This window comes from Aricia agestis, chromosome Z (assembly GCF_905147365.1).
Source record: "Aricia agestis chromosome Z, ilAriAges1.1, whole genome shotgun sequence".
In the NCBI taxonomy this organism is placed as follows: Eukaryota; Metazoa; Arthropoda; class Insecta; order Lepidoptera; family Lycaenidae; genus Aricia; species Aricia agestis.
The window spans coordinates 26,305,752-26,327,170 of NC_056428.1; the positions used below are offsets into that span (position 1 = coordinate 26,305,752).

Sequence of the window (21,419 nt, forward strand, 5' to 3'; positions counted from 1 at the left end):
TATTATACCAAGAAAAAGGTGATTCCAGCATCGTGAGATCGTACTGAAATAGTTAATAAGACTTTAGAATTTTCACCATGATACTTGAAAAGTAGAGCAGTTTTTTAAATCTTGTAATTGTGACATCTGGTACCGTATTCCTTTGATTCGTAATTGGATTAATGGTCAATGAAATCGATATCGTGGATTTTGGAAAAACATTGTGTATCGACGGTGGGGGCGCGCGCGGCGGGTGGGGTAGAGGCACGCGGGAGTGCGCGCTCGTCTCAAAATAACCCGTCGTATTTCGGTCGCGCTCGACGCCTCTCCGCTCGCCCCCCCGGCGCCCCCCCGCGTGCGCCGGCGCAAACCACCCGCTCTCTCGGCTCGCACTATCCGCTAACTATTCGCAATCGACCGACGTCTTGGTTGTTGGACTTGGGTTATAATGACTTAACTTCTGCTAAATGAACCCGTGCACTAGTATAAGTTTCTCGCAGTGGCGTTATTTTGTTTCGGGCGAGCGCCTCTACAGGACTAGTATTGAGTGAGAGTTTTTTCGTGCGTAGTGCTGCGACAGCGGCAGGATGGAGAAGCAGTCGAGGTGGTCGGAGCAGCGCTCGGAGCAGCGCGTGCAGACGCAGCAGCAGCAGCACTCGGAGCGACGCGAGGTCATGCAGCAGCAGCAGGTGGTGCAGCAGCAGCAGCGAGTGCAGCGCACCGAGCACCACTACACACAGATCTCCCAAGGTCAGTCCGCACCCCGCATTAACTGCACCTAACCCTGCCATCGCGATGTTATTTACTGTTGTCGGAAGTCGATTTTCCATTCGCCTGAAAGAAATGTTCGGTGGGGGGGGGGGGCGATCCGTCCAGGCTGTGCGAGCGGCGATCGGCCGGCGAGTGTCTTGGGTTTCTTTATTTAAACGTGGAAAGGGAACACGATAGGCACTGTGCATTTTCCACCGGGCGGGTTTCTATTCTGGGGAGTGCGTAGGCGCTGCGCCGGGCTCGGGGCGCCTGCCATATTTCCCCGCTTGTTTTTAAGATATGATCTCACTGTCTCCTGCGAATGTAACCATGACTGCGTGTTCCGATGAGCGCGGTGTCGGCGCAGATGTGGTCCCGTTATTGCAGCGTTAGATTATGGAACCAGACTCGCGCTAGCGCTCAGCCCTGCGAATTCATGCGTTAAAACTTGTTTACTTTTATGGCGAGTTCATGCCCTTATACGGCCCATGACAAATATGTTTCTATCCAAGGATTCGTTTACCTTAACTGCACCGAGTGCGTTCCGAATGAGATTTTTTGTTTTGACCTGACACAGAAAAGTAAACAATTTTTACGTGTTCTTACAACTTTAAGTTGTTACATAGTAATTCATATGCATTAAGATTTTGTTATTCAGCTTTGAAGTAGTTGATGACTTTTGTTTTATACACACTAACCATAGGTACACATGACAACATTCGAGACATTAGAAGATGTGCTTCTGCTGATTGAGTACCTCTAACTCAGACGTTTCTCCAGCTAATATTTTGAGTAAAATCATCATTATTTGTAGTCAGTTACAAGCGTACAATTATAACATTATTACAGCTAAGTTATTACACTGCAGCAAAAACGATACATCAGTTAAGTGGAAGATACGCATAAATGAATTTTCAAATTATGTAAGGGCGAGGATACAATACAGGCGTCAACACATACACGATTATTATTTAAAATATACACAAGCTAAATTAACTTAATGACTATTAAATCCAAGTTTATAAATATTCTATTAAAAGTTAATATTACCATTTAAAGTATGTTTTTATACAAAAACATACTTTATAATAATATTATTATGCAAATACCGGCCGATAAAAACTAAAATTATATTTAATTCTATGTTCTACATAAAGTAAACAGTTGCATTGTTATTATTAAAATGTTATTATTCTATTTCATTGTAAATAAAAAAAAACTGTACCTACTTACTTTGTAATCTTTAAAATTTGTTTAAAGTTAACTTACTTTTTTTACAAATAAATAAATAAACCTTGTTTCTTTAATTATTATACCAATGTAATATTAAAAATACATTTTTAGTGACCTACCAAATCTGTATTCTGTTTGCCCGTGGTTTGGACCGTAATAGCATTAGGTAATTTCTTAAAAGTAGGTTATGTTAGAAATTGTATATCAACACAAAAAACTAATTATATTTTTATGCTACATAAATTTGTAATCATTAAAAAGGTCTAAAATTTTGCAACTTTATAAATATAATTTATGCATCTTAAATTTATGGCTAAACAAAACATCAAAATATAGTAAAATCTTGCAATATATACTAGGTGATTAAAAAAATCAACAGTAATTATTAACGGGACATAAACCTATTCCGGGTCTCAAAGAATCTCCATGCCCCTAAAAATCGGCTGGGCGGATCAAGAGAAGAGCAAGTACAAGTAATAGGCAGACAAACTCTACATCTTAAAAATTGAGATAAATGCAGTATGCACCAAGCTTTACTGGAATGCAAAACCAGGTTGCGTGCATTGCCCATCAGGTACAGTCAACAAAAAAACATAAACAGTGGCCTGACATAGAGAAAACTTGCTATTTAATTGGGTGGCCTCCTTGGGGCCATTACTGTCAATAATTTATGTCCAGACCCGGACCGTGAGATTAGGGAGTGGAGAAATTAATATTCTGGCTGTTAATGCCAAATTAATTAAATGAAATGAATGAGTTTGAATGATTGCAGGATTCGAAAGGCTGCAAACCACACGTACTTAAAAAAAAAAAAACCACACGAACTGATTAATTATTTAGTGAAATTGTATGGATTTTTTTGCATTATTGCCTATTTTGGACTTGACTGAGCTGGGGCCCCTTGAACTCACGGTGCCCTGGTCTTAAGCCATATTATGGTAGATTCGGCCCTGCTTATGCTAGACCAGTAGCGTGATTGAATTGACAGCACAATGTAATAAAAAATGACAGTACGTTGATCTTCACTAAAAGTTAAAACAATGAATGAAAAAAGAATGCGTGCTTTTGGAATGCGAATGTCCATTTTCTCTTGAATCTTAAGTAAGTATATGAGAAAGACTCAATATTCAATATCTTATATATAAAATTCTCGTGTCAAAATGTTAGGCCGCGTACTTCTCCGAAACGGCTTTACTGATTTTTACCAAATTTTATAATTTATATGCATATTCAGTAGGTCTGAGAATCGGCTATTTGCTACTTTTTATATTGATATTTGTTGAATAAATAATAGTAAATTATTACAACTCGAGACTGACGGCGACCATTGTTTATGTGACGGGATAGCGTTGGACGTTGCCATTCCTATTCAATAAAATAATATGGGCGAAATACATTATATGGCAAAACAACGTTTGCCGGGTCAGCTAGTTATTTATAATATAAAACTCAAAGGTGACCGACTGACATGGTGATCTATCAACGCACAGCCCAAACCACTGGACGGATCGAGCTGAAAGTTGGTATGCAGGTAGATGTTATGACGTTGACATCTGCTAAGAAAGGATTTTGATCAAGGGAATAAAATAGGGGATGAAAGTTTGTATGAAACTTTATCAATAATTTTAAGGCTGAGACTTTGCACGCATAAAGCTGCTATGACGTAGGTATCTCCTAAGACAGGAATTTAATAAACTCCACCCTGAAGGGGATAAAATAGGGGATGAAAGTTTTCATGAAACTTTGTCAATTTTAAACCAATATTTTTTTTAATAAATCTAGTATGACGTAGGCATCCCCTAAAAGGATATTAATAAATTCCACTCCTAAAAGCATAAATTTGGGAATTAAAGTTTTTATACATTTTCTTCTACTTTCGACTGATCGAACAGAAATTAAAGATTGGAGCTACTATGATGAAGATGTTCGCTTAAATAGGATTTTGATAAATTCAACCCCCATGGGGATAAAATGATCAATGATAGATGATGTAAATGTATTAGTTTGAATCTATTAGTACCTAATGGAACGAATAAATTCAGACGAAGAAAAAATAACTAATTATTTTGTGGTCATAATATTGTCAAGTGCCTACCTGTTGCCATTGTTTATGTCGAGCAAAAAAGGCCAAAGTGGCCTTTGTTGTGTGAGAGCTTCCCTTAAATATTTGCTTTATTTTGTTTTTTGTATATTTTGTTGTTATAGCGACAACAGAAATACATAATTTGTAAAAAAATCAACTATTTAGCTAGCGAAGTCATTGAAATAGGGTCATGTTTTTACCCTTTGTTTTGGAACCACAAAAAGGGGTAAACTATTCATCTTTGTTATTATACTATGTTAACGCGGACGAGGTCGCGGGCAACAGCTATTTATAGTACAAAGCTACTGTATGATAAAAATCTTATAAAATAACAAACATCCTCCTTTTTTTGGAGTCGGTAATAATTTTCGTGTCGCAGTTTTTGTCGCAAATCCTTCGAAGTGGTCTGATAGTGTTGAAATTTGTATTTTTATTTAGATATATTACTAGACGTTCCGCGCGGCTTCGCCCGTGTAATTTAGATATTTCACAGACAAATTATAGTTTGTTGCGTTTTAAGATGATATGGGTGACAGTTTTCATATTCCTTGCGGGTTTTTCGATCGATCGATTTTATCGATTTGATCGAATCGATCGATTCGATCAAATCGATAAAAAAGGGCGGCCATCTTAAATCGCCGGCATCACTGAAATGTCAGTACGAAATCGATAATTTCGATTGCAATTCCTTTACGAAGTGATTCGATATTTTTAAATTATCGATTAATTTTTGTTAGGTTACTTAGGTACGTAGTGTAGGTACTTCCCTACTATTGTCAATTATAATGTGTCACGCATATCATCATAAAACGCACAAACTATAGTCCATAAAAATAGCCTATGATCCTTCACGTGGTCTACTTCTTATTTGTGCCAAATAACAAAAAAATTACTCCAGTAGTCCATGTGATAAGCCGTTTCAAATAATTTCCCTCGTTTTTTCCACATTTTTCTCTATTTCTTCGCTCCTATTAGTTTTAGCTTGATAAAATATAGCTTATAGCCTTCCTCGATAAATGGGCTATCTAACACTGAAATACTTTTTCAAATAGGACCAGTAGTTCCTGAGATTAGCGCGTTCAAACAAACAAACTAACAAACTCTTCTGCTTTATAATATTAGTATAGATTCCGCTTTATAATATTAGTATAGATTAAGTATAAATCCTTTATCGAGGAAGGCTATAAGCTATAGGTATTTTATCACGCTAAGACCTTGTACTATTTGTGTGAAGAAATAGAGGAAAATGTGGAAAAAACGGGGGAAATTATTTGAAGGGCTGATCTCACGAACTTACGGCAGCAATTTTTTTTGTTATTTGGCACAGATAAAAAGTAGATCACGTGAAGGATTCATAGCTTACTTTTAATTCGTCCGTAAAAGAATTACATACATTGAATCTTTGACACGATCCACCTTTTCAATTTTCTCTACCTCCTTATTTTTCCCTTTTCTCCGTACGTTTACCCATTGTAAGTAAGTTTTATATGAGTATCGCGAGACGAGTTCGTACAATGTAAGCTCGTGAGACGTCGTCACCTCAAAGGCAAATATAATCCCGTCTCAGTACCCGGGGATACAGTTTTACACGTAATGACTGAAGAAAAAACGGGGGAAATTATTTGAAAGGGCTTATCTCATAGACTACTGGAGTATTTTATTTGTTATTTGGCACAAATAAGAAGTAGACCATGTGAAGGATCATGGGCTATTTTTTGTAAAATAATTTATCTGTGAAATCTAAAATCTAATTTTCGCGGGCGAAGCCGCGCGAAACGTCTAGTTAGGCATACAAGCATAGTACACAGGAAATAAAATACTTACAATTGATACACTTCACGCTTCAAACCAAATTGTTACTGTTCACAGTTGTTTTGTTATGACCCTAATGCCTACAACATAAGGACCATTTTACCGAAATTCAGAGGTACTGTATTGATTAGGTAACCGAATATCGTTTCCACATTTCGTATGACTCATGCCACAAGTGTTTATTACAATTTCATACAAAAGTTTGTACCACTGGCGCCTGATTCTCATACCTAGAATATCAGCAGGCTATCTTAGTCGCGCACACGTATGAGAGCTCGTAAGGGCCAACCCACATGCACCACAACCGCACGACAACCACAACCACACTACGCGGTCGGGCGTATATTTCGTACTGTAAATGAACTAGACTATGGACACGTACCACATTTTGCAGTCGTTGTCGACCACTTGTGTGATACGGACTACATCGCAACCACAAGCGAACTAGTGGCCGACTACATCGCAACCACAAGCGAACTAGTGGCCGCCCACATCGCAACCCCCCCTGTTTCATTGACTTTCGTACGTAACCACATCGCAACTACTGGCGACAACGCAACCACGTCGACATTTTGTCAGTACCACATCGCAACCACAAAAAGCTGCAGTGACACCATTCACACATAACATTTTGTTGTTGCGACGTGGTGTGGTTGTGGACCGTACGTGTGAGAGCTCGTAAAATTGAAGCGACACTCGAAATATGAGAATCGGACCCCTGGTCTAAAAAATTTTAGGAATCTTAAAAGCTTTTTACTCCACTGAGGTGAAACCAAAAAGGCTGTAGATTTTGGCATATTATAATATGTATAAAAGAGGTTTTACCCATCAATCCCCAAGCGGCAACCGGCTGTCGCATAACAATTGAAAATCTATTGTGTCTGCGATACCCACGATGGAGGTGTTAAAATTATATGACGAGCTGGAGGCATACCAGCCAGGCTGGCTATCGGTGGCGCAGGAGCGAGAACAGTGGAAGATCCTGGCGGAGGCCTTTGCCCAGCAGTGGGACACTATAGGCTAATAAAAAAATTTGAAAAGTAACTGCGATCCATAGACATGGCATATTCATGTCTTAGATAGACAGTCTAAAAGTAACGGTTAATTTTTGACCGATTTAGAAATAAAAATATTCTACATTTTCATTTTAATTTAGCTTAAATTATGTTTCTAAACATAATATTACTTAATAAAAAATCGGCCAAGTGCGAGTCGGGCTCGCTCACGAAGGGATCCGTACCATTACAGAGAGATCAGAAAGTATGCAAAAAATTGTGTTTTTTGTATGGGAAAATATAAATATTTATTTTATTAAAATTTTATTAATTATAAATAATTAAATTACAAATATAATTCAGGGTTTTGTAAAAATTAAAAGCGTTTAACTGTTGCCATGAAAGTAATCAATAATTACGAGCAAAAATAGACAATAAAATCACGTTTGTTGCATGGAAGCCCTCCTTGAATATTAATTTTATTTTGATTTTAGTATTTGTTGTTATAGCGGCACCGGAAATACACAATAGACAGACGGACAGACAGACATCGAAGTCTCATGAATAGGGTCCCGTTTTTACCCTTTGGGTACGGATCCCTAAAAAGTAATTTTTGTTTCGTTTGATAATATCTGGCTGATTAAAATCTGGTTACTTGGCTGTAGATATTACGATAACTCTCTACCTCGTAAAACATTAAATTCCCTCTCTATTAAGTTTAAAAAAATCAATATCATCAAAAACAAAACAAGAAATTTTTTGTCTCTATAGAAAGACATAAACGCGCGTAACTGCATCAAAAAAATAAGATAAAAATATTTTTCTGTTTTATGAATTGTCACACATTTTGCAATTACTTTTCAACAATAATAAATGTTTATCGCAATAAAAATATAAAAAAGTAAATAAAACTTGCTAGTTTTACTGAAATGTGTAACAATTTGAAGCTATAAATTATTTTTTAGGTGATGCCTAGTTTATTCTTAGTTTACAATAATATTATTTCCTTAAAATTGATGTATTAGGGTGATAAATGCTTACTATGCCAGTTAGTTTAAACGCTTTATTAAAATCATGTTTTTGTGTGACTATTATTATAGATACTGTGACTATTATTATGAGTTTTCTACTTTGATTTGCGAATGGGAACCAGATAATAATAGACGCGACAAAAACTTTGAGAAATGCGCATTCAATTTTCACTATCGATCGATTTAACCGATTGCCGAAGGAGGGTTAGGTGACTAACGTCTACATCCAGATTTTTAAATTAACAAAGGGGGTAAAAATATTTTACAATGGATTAATATTTATTATGAGTATACCTTTTGTCTTGACTTGCTATGTCTATAAACTATAAAGTGAATCCTTATTGTCCGTCTGCCTGTTTAGCGTTTGTCACGCCTTACAGCTGAACCGATTTAATTGACATTTGATATAAGTCCCGCGTAGTTTCGTATTATAAATAATAAAAGAAACGGCGATATTATAAACGCATCTTTAGCAATCATTAATTGTTCTTGGAAATGCATCGCGATGCAACTCAAAACGAAAGTGCAACTAAAAACTTTCGACCGCTCTCACAATTTTAATTAAGATTAAATACTTACTTGATTTTACGACAACTTGTTACGCCTGTATGACTGTTAAGCTTAACAGAAAAGAAACAACAGATTAAAAAAAGTAGGTAGTAAGTAGTAGCACCTGCATGTGGTCGAAAAATATTTTTTTCGAGCTTTGAAATAGGGAATATTACGCAAAGTGAGGAGCAGAGGGTGTTTCTAGCACATCTATATATTAATACGTGAGCCAAAAACTTTGTATCCCTTCTGACGAAAAACGGGAAAACGTAGGTGAATAAAATTTTGCACAGTTATATTTTACATGGTGAAGGAGTGCATCGAGCTAATATTATTTTGAAATTATGCTTTTATCATACACTTTTTTAACAAATAAAACATTACACACACTACAACACACACTAGGAAAAATGACAGATTTTTGAGTGACAAGCCTATACATACGAATTATACTCTTTTATTTATGGTTGTACTCTGTTGACAAGGTGACAAATTGAAAATGGATTATAGTTTTTTTTATTAAATCTTAGCTACTATAGACAATGCGTACACGGCTATAGAGCTTAAAGAATACGAATTCTACAGCCGTTGGTACAGCGAACGATGTGACGGCTGCGACATCCATGATAACAGCACAGCCTTAACGTGTTCCTTAGAGAGTAGCCTAGCAGTTGAGTCCCAGAGACAAGAGTTGAAAAAATATGATAAAGTCAATATTTTTTTTACAAAATATAGATAGTAGTTCTAATGTCGTTGAAACTAAGGTCGAATTTCGACCATTGGGCGATCTCTAGTACAGTAAATAATACAACCAAAAACCGACATGTTGTTCATGTCATATCAGAATATTGACAGAAACGTTGTCAAACTTTTGTTCACTGTCTGTCCAGCCCTACTAGACAAGTGACAGGCGATTAGGTATCGTAAACGCCAACAAAATGCATGCGATTTGAAATAAGTCATCGGCTTCGCTAGCAAATACTAATGTCAAATCCCATATATTTTGTTGGCGTTTACGATAATCGCTTGACACTTGTCTTTAGGCCCTGGTGCTGCTTCTAGCGTGAAAACATTGCAGTAATAAATTCTAGTAAAACTTGTTCTTTTGAATCTAAAATACAAAAAATAAAAATGTCGAACGTCGTAACCGAGTGACAAATCCATAGAGCAAAATAATACAGTACCGGACAAATCGTATAAAACGCACGTTAGTGTGAGTAAATCTTTGTTAGTGCGCTATGTTGTAGTTTACATAATTTTATATATTTCCACGCATTATTAAAAAAATATTACGTATATCAGTAAATGTATTAACTCTCCATGAATTAAGTGATCCTTAAAAGTCTTGAGTGCGGTCTCAAGTCAAAATAAACGTTTTTATACTAGTGTGAATCTGTGCCAGACCGCAGACGCCGTTGCTAGATAACATCTTATCAAATGATCAGCTGCCTTTGTTATATCAAATTAAATCTTCATATTCTCATTTCCTATTCATCATGACTATTCCCTTGGGAATATAATGCAGAATCATAATTACAAACACTCATCTTTGTCAGATGTTTCGTGCTAAGAAATTTTTTATATTGGCTGCTTTGTGATTGCAATTATTACGTTATCTGAGTTTCAATTATAAAATGTAAAAATGTATTTATATTTCCCTTGGTCACGCCATCACCACGAACGGCTGGACCGATTTTGATAAGAGGGGCAGACCATAAAGTTAATATACCTAGCCCTAGGTATATTAACTTTATGGGGCATACATAGACCAGACCACTAATAAGGCTACATTTTGATGGTTACAGCGAAAATGCTATTTAAGTGAGTTTTTTTTTTAATTATTGTAACTGTGCTTATAACTTTGCAAATGATGAAACAACTATCTTTGATATATTTGTATATAGAAACATTTTGGTAATTTTAAAGTCTGAACCATTCTAAACTCCACCTAGAGCCTCCAGACATTAGCGATAATATTTTAATCGACGTGCACAAAACACAGAGAAATGATCTTGGTACATACTCTATAGAGTTTTCTTATAGCGTGGTGTTTAGTTAACTTCTGAGTATTACTTATTTGATTATTCTATACTGTACTCGTCGAAACGAGGCGGTAGCGATCATTGACCTTTTCAGTCTAGGTGCTAAATGAAAAATGCTCGCACTGTATTTAAAATATTTAAGATAAGTGACCTCTTATAAAGACACAGATTATTACAGATTCATCGGAAAACCTCTTGGTAACTCTTATCATGATAAACTCCAAGTTTTTTTGAGTTAGAATCCTTTTCTATACAAACCGGTGATTGACAATGAAGTGACAGACCTTTCTAGTCGAAAGCCGATATATCGTACTATTTTTCATAATATTATTAATTTCTTTATTTGCACATACACAAAAAACATAAAATCACATGAAAAAACACAACTCGTTTAGAACTCAGTATGCAATAAAACGCTTTGAACTCATAAAAAGTTAAAGATCATTATCATTCTAAGATTTACCTAGTGGTATTTCGATGTATCATATTTTGTGTCTTTAAGGGAATTTTATTATTGTTTTTAAGTTAACAGTGTGACTGTGAGCATTTTGCACATAGCTCCTAGTCTAGTAAGGTCAACGGCCGCTGGTGCCAACTTAATTCATTTTGGCTTCAGTAAAGTGTAAGCGAGCTTTAAGCGGTATGCTATTGTCATGATGATGTTGATTGAAAACGAGTAACGACGCATTGCACAAGTACTGTTGTGCGACACTCGGCTTTCACCGTTATCCGATTGTGCTGTATCACACCATCTCAGCCACTATGGTAAACAACCCGCCGCTTTCAATATTAGCAACACTAAATACTCATATTATTATAATAATAATTATTTATACACATTGTTTTAAGAACCTAGCTGTTCTCCGCGACCGATCTGTACTTTTTCGCGCGATAGTCTTTGTCTTCACTCGTAGTTTATATCTGCGCCCAATTTCACAAAAATCGGTCAAGTCGTTCACGCGTGATACCGTGACCGATGCAAAAAGGTTTTTTATTTAATAAGACTAGATGTTGCCCGTTAAAGTTTGCATAACGTACGAAAACGGTATATTTGCTGTTGGAATAACAAATTCTGTTCATTTAAAAATGAGATACTTTGAGTCCCAGGAAACCTAATTTCCTGGGACTCAAAGTATCTCATTTTTAAATTTTGTTAAAATTCGTTAAGGCGGGGATCAATCTCAATCCAAAACTATAACTTTGCACACAACCAAAGACCAAGCGTATACGCATCGCAATAAGATTCATTTTAGCTTAGCATAAAACTGAAGTCACTCAAACGGATTTTCTCTATTTTTCATGTTTTTTTTAAATATCTTAGGAAATAAACATTAAGAAACAAAATTGTTCGGTTAAAGAATTCTTAATATAGATTTACTAACAATTTATTCAAATAAAATGTATAATTATCCTAGTTAATACTTATATTTCGATGAAATAGATTTTTATCGGAGGTGAGTTTGTAAATTAATTACAGCCAAAGTATTAAGTTTTATTAAAATGTTTATGGTTTAAGGTATTTTAAATATTGTGCTTTATACCTCATATTTTTTAAAACTTCGTTATTATATTGGAACTAGGTAAACCGGAAGTCGCGGAATAACAAATTGAGGTTTATCCTCGCCTTAAGCGGTTTTAGCATGAAAAGCTAACGGACTCTCAGACACACCCACTTCTGCGTTTTTATTAGTATAAAATAGTGTGATTACCTCGGCCTCCTCACTTCAGGATTCAGTTTTTAAAAAGGATTTACCGAGCCTATACCCCAGTATACATACATACTTTTCATACAAAATAATAATACAGTGTCTAACGTATAAATTATTAATATTATTAAGATTTTTCAAAGTCTCTTGCTGATTTCACATTTAGTGTAATACGTTCCTAGTTAAACATTACACAGTTATCTAGTACTATATACTATATATACTGTGTAAGTGTGTCTGTCTCTTCACGCCCAAACCGCTGAACTGATTTTGCTGAAAATTGGCATCGAGATACTTTGGGTTCCGAGAGACGACATAGGATACTTTTTATGCCTGAAAAATGTACAGTTCCTGCGTCATGAATGAATTTTGGAACAGCGGAGTTGCGGGCGTCATCTAGCAACAGCTTATTTAAACTTAACATACAGTTTTTAAATGTATATTTAATAAAGTTAAGATAACTAAATGTTAACAACCTTTGAATTTAGTTATCGCGTCGAATGGATTTTATCTTACAATTCTATTGTTCGCTTCCATTGATTGTTGCGTCAATGAAATGTTAAATAATCAGTTTAGCCACGATTGTAAAGAATCAAAAAGTTTAAATCACTCTCACTTAGACACGACAGCTTTAAGGCAGTATCTATTGCTATACAAAATACGTCATATACATACACAAAATACGAAATATTACGCTTAGGAGTTAGTTCGAAGCAGAGTTGTGCTCATACAGTAAATAATCCGACCAAAATCCGACGTAGCACACGTCACATCAGAATATAGAGTTCGACAAGGCTGTTTATGAACCTACGAATAATAAAAACTAAGGAAAAGTAACTCCGTCAAAAACCATGCTCCACAATACTTGTCAAAAAAGTGTACCTTAGGTACACATTTCAATACATTTGCAATATTTAGGTGACCTTGAGCGGTACTAGGCTGACGTTACATGACAGATCAAAAGGAACCAAATTTAAAACGGTAATAGTATGGGAGTTACGATTCCTTAGTTTTTATTATTCGTAGTTATGAACGTTAAATTTAGAAAGGAAACTAACGCTTCTATCATACAAAAACGTCATTTTTGACAGTTCTCCTTTACCAGCAGCGCACATTGACTGACATTGACACATTCAATTAAAGCCTTGTCGAACTGTAGACAAAAACGTTGTCAAACGTCGAACATAACTTTTCTTTACTGTCTGTGCTGGTGCTGTCTCTAGCGTGAAAACATTGCAATAATATCATCAATCTTTGGAGTTCTAAGGTCGTTGACCTTACACTGCTACGTAAATAAACAATGTTTTACCAGCTGTTTTTTCGATAATACAAGGTTTTCAGCATTTTGCTTTTAAGATTTAATGCTATTTCATATTTCCATGTCTCCCTACTTACTTTATAATGGTTCCATAGCAGCTACAAGTAATAAGGCACTCTTATAATTTTGTTCTGATCTATCGTCCGTATGTCTGTTCTCCCGAAATAATTTTGGTAATAAATACGCAAAATTTTACACATTTATAAATTAAACAGAGATTTTTTTTTTGTCTTAACTTCATGTGCAAGGAATATGTAAAGGAAATGAAGGAAGAATGTGTAAAGAAAAGCAAGACGCTTACATAAATCGCTACTCTTTTCTTGTTCACTAATCACTAGTGGACAAAATATATTGGGAGACAATATAACTACCCTAATACCACTATTTTAATGAAACATTCACGCTGCTTTGTTTTTTTTCATTGAATACATTTTGAACTACAAAATTGTATTTTCATATTATATAAACTTAAATATCATGGTTGATCAAGAAGCTGTATAAAAGCTGCATTATGATTTACATCAATGCTGATTTTAACCTAGTTACCTTCGCGAAAAAACTCGCACAACAAGCACTGCACCGTTTTAAGTGTATTAAAAGTATAGTCCGTTATGAATCACGTTGAGGCTAAACGTACTACTGACCATATGGTGCTCAATGTTCACTGGGTCAAGCCTGTCAGAGTTGCCACGGTCTAGACTCTAGAAGGTATCATGCGCCACAACAGAATTTTAAATTTTAAACTTTACCTCGATGGTAATAAAGACTTAAAAAAAATTAAAGCAACATTCTGTATAATTCATTGAACATAATATAAATTATGAAAAATCATACAAAATAATCGCTGCTTGTAAATTTTTAATTTCGCCGTCATTCAAAGAGCAATCGTAAAGAGAGCCTATGACCTACGCCTTAAAGAGTGTCTTACGGCGGTTCCCAATATTAGATCTATCTCTGGTTTTGCCCTACTAGAGATAGGAATAGCTCACATTAGACATTAGAGACATATATTTTATGTCAATTGTGAGCTATTACTATCTCTGGTAGGGAAAAACCAGAGATAGATCAAATATTGGGAACCGCCGTTAGCCGTTTTGGTTCTCACACAGATTGTGAAATTGGTGTAAAGCTAAGAATAATAAATACTAGTGAAACCTCTAGTCTAATATCTGTATCTCGTAATAAGCTAAAAACTGAAAATTCAAACAACAATGTTTTGCATAAATTGGAGAGTTTATAAAGTTAGAGTCGACAGTTGGTAGAGCGAAGCTTGGCAGTGCCTAATATACATATATACCATAGGTATATATTTATTTAAATACTGGATAAATAAAAGTATACTAAAATATACTTTTATTTATCCAGATATCCATATCTGCATAAATAAAAGTATATTTTAGTCTGCGCTTCAACTCACTTATTTATTTCATCAGTTAGAAGTTAGATGTTTTTAGCTTTCTTTGCATGAAAACGTAAACTATCAGACTATTTTATAAGAACTAGAGATCGCCCAATGCAATGGTCGAAATTCGACCTTAAACTTAAAAATTATCTTCTTCTTTTGGTTCCCGTTTAAAGTATTGGCTATTTCAGATTGAATAAAAAAACAACAATCTATTTTTAATTTGACAACAGACTTTAACCATGAACAAAGGAGTATAATTCGTGTGTATAGGCTATTGCCAGTAAAAACGTCATGGTAGTGTGTGCGTTGTAGTGTGTGTAATGTTATATTTATTAAAATAATGTATGAGAAAAGCATAATTTTAAAACAATATTAGCTCGATGCGCTCCTTCTCCATATAAATTACAATTGTGCGAAATTTCATGCACCTACGTTTTCGAATTTTTCGTAAAAAGGGTTCCACAGTTTTTCGCTCGCGTATTAAGATGCCAATTCAAAGTAATTTTATCTTGATTCCTAAGTGTTTAAAAATTTAACATTTTCCTTTCATAGTTGGAATAAAGTTCCTAACTTTACACGTATTTTAGATCTGTTAAGTTTCAGTAACACGTAAAAGTAATTATGCACGGTCGTTTAACGCAACGGAACTGAAGAATTCTAATTATTTTAAAATAGACACGGTTTCGTCACCCACGGATCCCGACTGGCCTACTGCTGCTTGGAACGACGCCAGAACATGGGTGCGTTACGATTTTAATATCAAGTGTTTTTTTTATTTTACAAAAATAGGTTTCAACGTTTTTAGCATTTGAAGATTGTGCGATTTTGTCTTTCTGTCCTCTGTCTTTTTTACGTTGTGATTCATTTTATCTAGATCAAAAATGAAATCTTAGTAGTACCTATTTAACTATTCAACTGTTATTTGGTATGTAACAGTAAACAACATTTAGGATGGGTTGCACCAGAAGCGTCGTTACTATAACAACCTTAACTATAATTAAGGTGGTTAATATCGTCAAAATACAGGGTGTAACAAAAATAAGTGATTATACTTTAGGGTGTGTACGTATTCCTTGTAGAGAGTTCACTGTGAAAGTAGCAGCGCTGAAAGACGAAAATTTTTTTTCACTTTTGTATGGGCAAGCGCCCGAGCGTCACGAGATTCCCCATACAAAAGTGAAAAAAAAATTTGGTCTTTCAGCGCTGCTATTTTCACGGTGAATCTGGTACAGATACCAGAAGCACGTACACACCCTAAAGTATTATCACTTATTTTTGTTACACCCTGTATATGGCGACTTTTACTAGAGATTTGACGGTTCGTTTGATTTTGTTATACCACTTATACCTAGTTAAAGCTTAAACTAAGTCGGTGCAACCCACCACAATATGTCAAAATTTTTGTTTACTATTACTATTTTGAAAAAAAATGATTGCAAAGGCCAAAGCGAAAATATTTTATTATTAAAATATTATTTGAATGTCAGCAACAAAAAGTAATTTACGCGAATATTTAATAGTCATATTATTGTAACATTATTGCTAGATAATGTGCAGTTTATTGTTATTAATAATAAAATATAAGATTATTGTACATTATCAATGTAGTCGAAAATTAAATTTTGAACATCTAACGGGTTCTAAAATTATCCAAACTTTTGATATGACAAAGATTGTTACAGAGATCATTCTAGTTGCAAAATAAACGCAAATTAAAATATATTGTGATCAATGGAATGACCTTGCTGTATGGAGTTTTGTGGGAATCATGACTTTGACCTTGACCTAAATAATGATGTAATAGACTGGACATATGGCGTCTGAAGGTGCTCTTATTTTGTATTATGCAACACGTTACACAAATGTTTTTGCCGAGAGTTACAATATAGTTTTCTTCGATTTCTATTGAACAAAAATAGCCTTAGATATTTTTGGTTTTTTTTATGCAGCATGATGTTTAGTATCAACAGCAACTTATGGGTCCCTAAGGTGGTGTTAATAGCGTCTAAAGCAACCTTTGGATATAGATTAAAGCTCGGTAGATATACCACGGTTAAACCTACACCAGTAGATAGGTATTCTTTATTTTTAGAGCAATGTCCTTTGAATTTTCCACCTCATATCGGTGCCTATTTCATGTTTCTCTACATTATAAAGTAAATATTGAGTTATTTATATTTGAGTAGTGGTATTTTGAAAACAACAAGCTACTTCAACGAAAATGGCCGCTGTAATCAGATCTCTGCGCGCGTACCCAAAATAGACTACGAAAGAGCTTGCTATCGTCATGTAGTGACTCATAACACTAAAGAAAATTATAATTCCGAGTGAACCACTTTTCCAGAAACACATTATTTTAATTCCAAAATAAATTTTGAGGTTGTTTGCTAAAACCATCTTGCGGATTTTTGCAAATTCGTCTTTGATTACTTATCACCCTATATTCATTTTGAGTCTGAAATTGCTCTAAATGTTTCTTGTAACTAGAATACCGATCCAATTTTCTTCTATTATATAAGATACTGATATTATTAGACAACATTATTAAAAATATTTGTATTGTACCATCGAGGAAGTTGATTCCTATGCAATTGACATACTAACGTTATTTGGTCGAATATGTCAATTCAATGTTAATTGTGATCTGTCAGCTGGGTTTGACGTAACGCAACCAAACTACTTAGGTCCCCGATTTGCATAGGAATCAACTTCTCTGATAGTACATTGCAACAATATCATTGTGCACTGCGATTGCTGCGAATCTTCTTTATTACAATTCATGCATTGTATTCCATATTTAATGGTACGAAAACCTAATTTAAAAAAATCATGGCATAGTTGCCTTACGATAGTAAAATAGTTTCTTATTAATTGGTAACTATATTATGTTTATTAATTTTACATATATTTTTAACTTTACATAATAAACAACGTATTTATGTATTCTCTTTCTGTTGTTACAGTTGGGGGCGCCGGTGGAGATCGTTTACCTATCACCGCTGGCAGGCCTGGTGACCCATCTCCACCCATATTCGAACAAATATTTAAAAATGCGAGATTCGCCCAAGGAGGCAATGCGAAATTCGAGGGTAAGCTAAGAGGCAATCCCACACCCGTGGTTTCTTGGACCAGAAAGAAGGCACCGCTAGTAGAATGTAATAAATATAGTATGAGTTATAACGAACAGACCGGCGACGTGTCGCTTCTCATCAAGCAAATCGGCCCCGGTGATGAAGGTGAATACACGTGTACGGCGCGCAACCAGTACGGCGAAGCTATCTGCTCAGTGTACATACAACCCGAGGGTGTTCCCGTGCCCGCGCACCAGGCATCCCAGCAGCAGAGCTATAGACATGTCAGCGAAAGCGTCGAACACAAGTCCTACGGAACACAGGAGTTCTCCGACAAATCTAAACAGTCACAAAAATATGTCTACACGAACGGATCCGAGGTTTCCACTGAAGATTTCAAGGTAGACACGTTCGAATATAGATTGCTCCGAGAGGTGTCGTTCAGAGAAACGATCACGAAGAGATATGTTGGAGAGACTGATGTACATATAAACACTGAAATAGATAAATCACTGGGACCAATATCACCGCCGAAAATATCACAGAAACCTAGAAACTCAAAACTTCAGGAGGGCACCGATGCCCAGTTTCAAGTTCAGCTGTCTGGAAATCCAAGACCGCGGGTCACTTGGTTCAAAAACGGCCAAAGGATAGTTAATTCGAACAAACACAACATCATCACTACAAATAATCAAACTATCCTAAGAATAAGAAATACACAAAAATCGGATTCTGCTCACTACACTCTACTGGCAGAAAATCCTAATGGCTGTATCGTTACCTCGGCATATCTCGCTGTGGAATCTCCTCACGAGACGTATGTTCAAGAACAGAAATCACAGCATATCCTAGAATCTCAACAAATAGAGACTGAAAAAGTAGAAATAAGTGAAAAAGCTCTTGCCCCACAATTCGTAAAAGTCTGCCAAGACCGTGATGTTACAGAAGGTAAAATGACGCGATTCGATTGCCGCGTCACCGGCAGACCTTACCCCGAAGTCACGTGGTTCATTAATGATAGACAAATACGAGACGATTATAATCATAAAATTTTAGTTAACGAATCAGGTAATCATGCTCTTATGATTACAAACGTCGATAGACGTGATAGTGGTGTAGTTACTTGCATTGCACGAAACAAGAGTGGTGAAACATCTTTCCAATGCAGATTGAATGTGATAGAGAAGGAGCAAGTCGTCGCTCCAAAGTTTGTCGAACGTTTTAGTACGATAAGTGTAAGAGAGGGTGAACCGGTAGTGTTGAACGCACGAGCGGTCGGTACCCCTACACCACGTATCACATGGCAGAAGGACGGCGTTCCGATTATACCCAATCCAGAACTACGAATTAGTTCCGATGGTGGGGCCTCGACATTAGATATACCGAGAGCCAAGGCGTCGGATGCGGCATGGTACCAGTGTACAGCACAGAATGTCGCAGGCTCCACCGCAACTCGGGCAAGGCTCTATGTGGAAGTTCCCAAAGAGCCTCCGCCCGAGCAGAAGCGTCTGCACTTACCTCGGCCAACTAAAATTATCGAGCCAGAGTAAGTATTACTTCGACTTTATTAAACCACGTCCAAACACTGTTGTAGATTTTTTGAGTAATGAGTTTTCCTTTCTTGCAATTTTTACAGGCCTGCCCCTGGTCCGGAAATTATTTATTTAAGGCACGTGGAAAGAGCACGACCGTATATTCCTCCGGGTGAGGAAGACCGTGTCTATCCTCCACCACAGTTTATTGTGCCACTCAAAAGTGTTACACAGATGGAGGGTGGCAAAATTCACTTTGAAACGAGGATAGAGCCGGTTGGCGACCCATCGATGAGAATCGAATGGTTGAAAAATGGACAAAGTATAGAAGCTAGTAAGTAGTGCTTCTTTAAACATTTTAGGCTTGATTTGTTTTTGCAGTATAATACTACATTCATACTTAACTTGAAAACATGACTTTTGAAGACAGCTTAATTTTGAATTACAAGAAGTATAATATTAAAGATTAAAAAAAATAAGGTATAAATGTGAACATTGGATCTGCGTGATAATACAAATATTTGTTTCAGGTTCTAGATTTACTTCAGTGTTCCGGTTCGGTTACATATCTCTAGACATGCTCAGTCTGAATATGCAAGACAGCGGCGAATACACATGTCGTGCCATCAGCGCGACAGGTGCCGCCGAAACCAAAGCAATGTTGCACGTAACACCGCGAGCAACAATCGAAAGAAGTAGTCAACATCCAGAGAGCTTACAATACATCCAGCAATTGGAAGATTACTCTAAATATCAACATCAGGAATCAGTTGAGGAGCAAGTTTCACAGAAACCTCAATTCATCAGACCACTACAAGATCTCGGTGAACTTCAGGAAGGCAGGAATGCCCACTTTGAAGCACAATTGACTCCAGTCAGCGATCCTACAATGAGAGTGGAATGGTACAAGGATGGCCGACCGATCACAGCCAGCTCGCGAATCACAGCAATCTTCAACTTCGGCTACGTCTCCCTTAACATCATGCACCTACGGGCTGAAGATGCAGGTTCGTACACAGTGAGGGCTATGAACAAACTCGGTGAAGCCATCAGTACTGCCACCATCAGAGTAGCAGCCAGGAGCACCGTCACCGCAGATCTTGGTATTCCTGAACAAAGACGATACATCGAAAAGACTGAGCAGCTAGAGGCTTACCAGCAGCAGCAGCATCAAAAATATTATCAGGAAGTACCTGAAAGTACGCAGAAACCTGAATTCAAAACACCAATCAAAGATCAAATTAATATTAAGGAAGGTGGATTCGCACATTTCGAAGCTCGTTTAGAGCCTATCGGCGACTCTACTCTAAAGGTAGAATGGTTGAAAAATGGCAAGCCCGTTGAGGCAAGCTCAAGAATCACAACATTCTTCAATTTCGGTTATGTAGCACTTACTATCAAATCAGTGACCGTGCACGATGCTGGTCACTACACATGTCGTGCTTATAACAAAGTTGGTCAAGCGACGACAAACGCCAACTTAACTATAGTAACTAAAAAAGACATAATAGCAGAATCGCAACACCCTGGTGGATTAGAAAAGATCCAATTCTTGGAAGATTCAAGCAAATATTCAAAGAGGTCAGACGAAGAAGTCAGAGTTACTCAGAAGCCAAGATTCTTAGGACCATTAAAGGGTACAAATAAAATCGTTGAAGGCCAAAGTGCCCACTTTGAAGCTCGCGTCGAACCGCAGAGTGATTTGACCTTGAACATAGAATGGTATTTCAACGGAAAGCAGATAAAGTCAGCTAACCGTATTCAAACTTACCATGACTTTGGATATGTGGCTCTAGACATATCTAGTGTAAGAGCTGAAGATGCTGGAGTGTACACAGTTGTAGCGCGTAATGCTGCAGGAGAAGCGCAGCTTAGTGCTTCAATGGTCGTTGAAAGTAAGTTAACCTTTTTTA

The 21,419-nt window shown here is 36.4% G+C and overlaps 1 protein-coding gene across 1 annotated transcript in view; it reads left to right on the forward strand.

The window, feature by feature from the left end:
* The first annotated feature begins 349 nt into the window (after positions 1-349).
* Positions 350-21,419, forward strand: part of LOC121738440 (titin) — a 130,448-nt gene continuing 109,378 nt past the window's right edge. The window contains exons 1-4 of the mRNA XM_042130481.1: positions 350-729; positions 17,867-19,520; positions 19,611-19,840; positions 20,037-21,401. Of these exons, the coding sequence (XP_041986415.1) occupies positions 567-729; positions 17,867-19,520; positions 19,611-19,840; positions 20,037-21,401 (3,412 nt within the window). The 5' untranslated portion in view covers positions 350-566. The remainder of the gene's footprint in view (positions 730-17,866; positions 19,521-19,610; positions 19,841-20,036; positions 21,402-21,419) is intronic.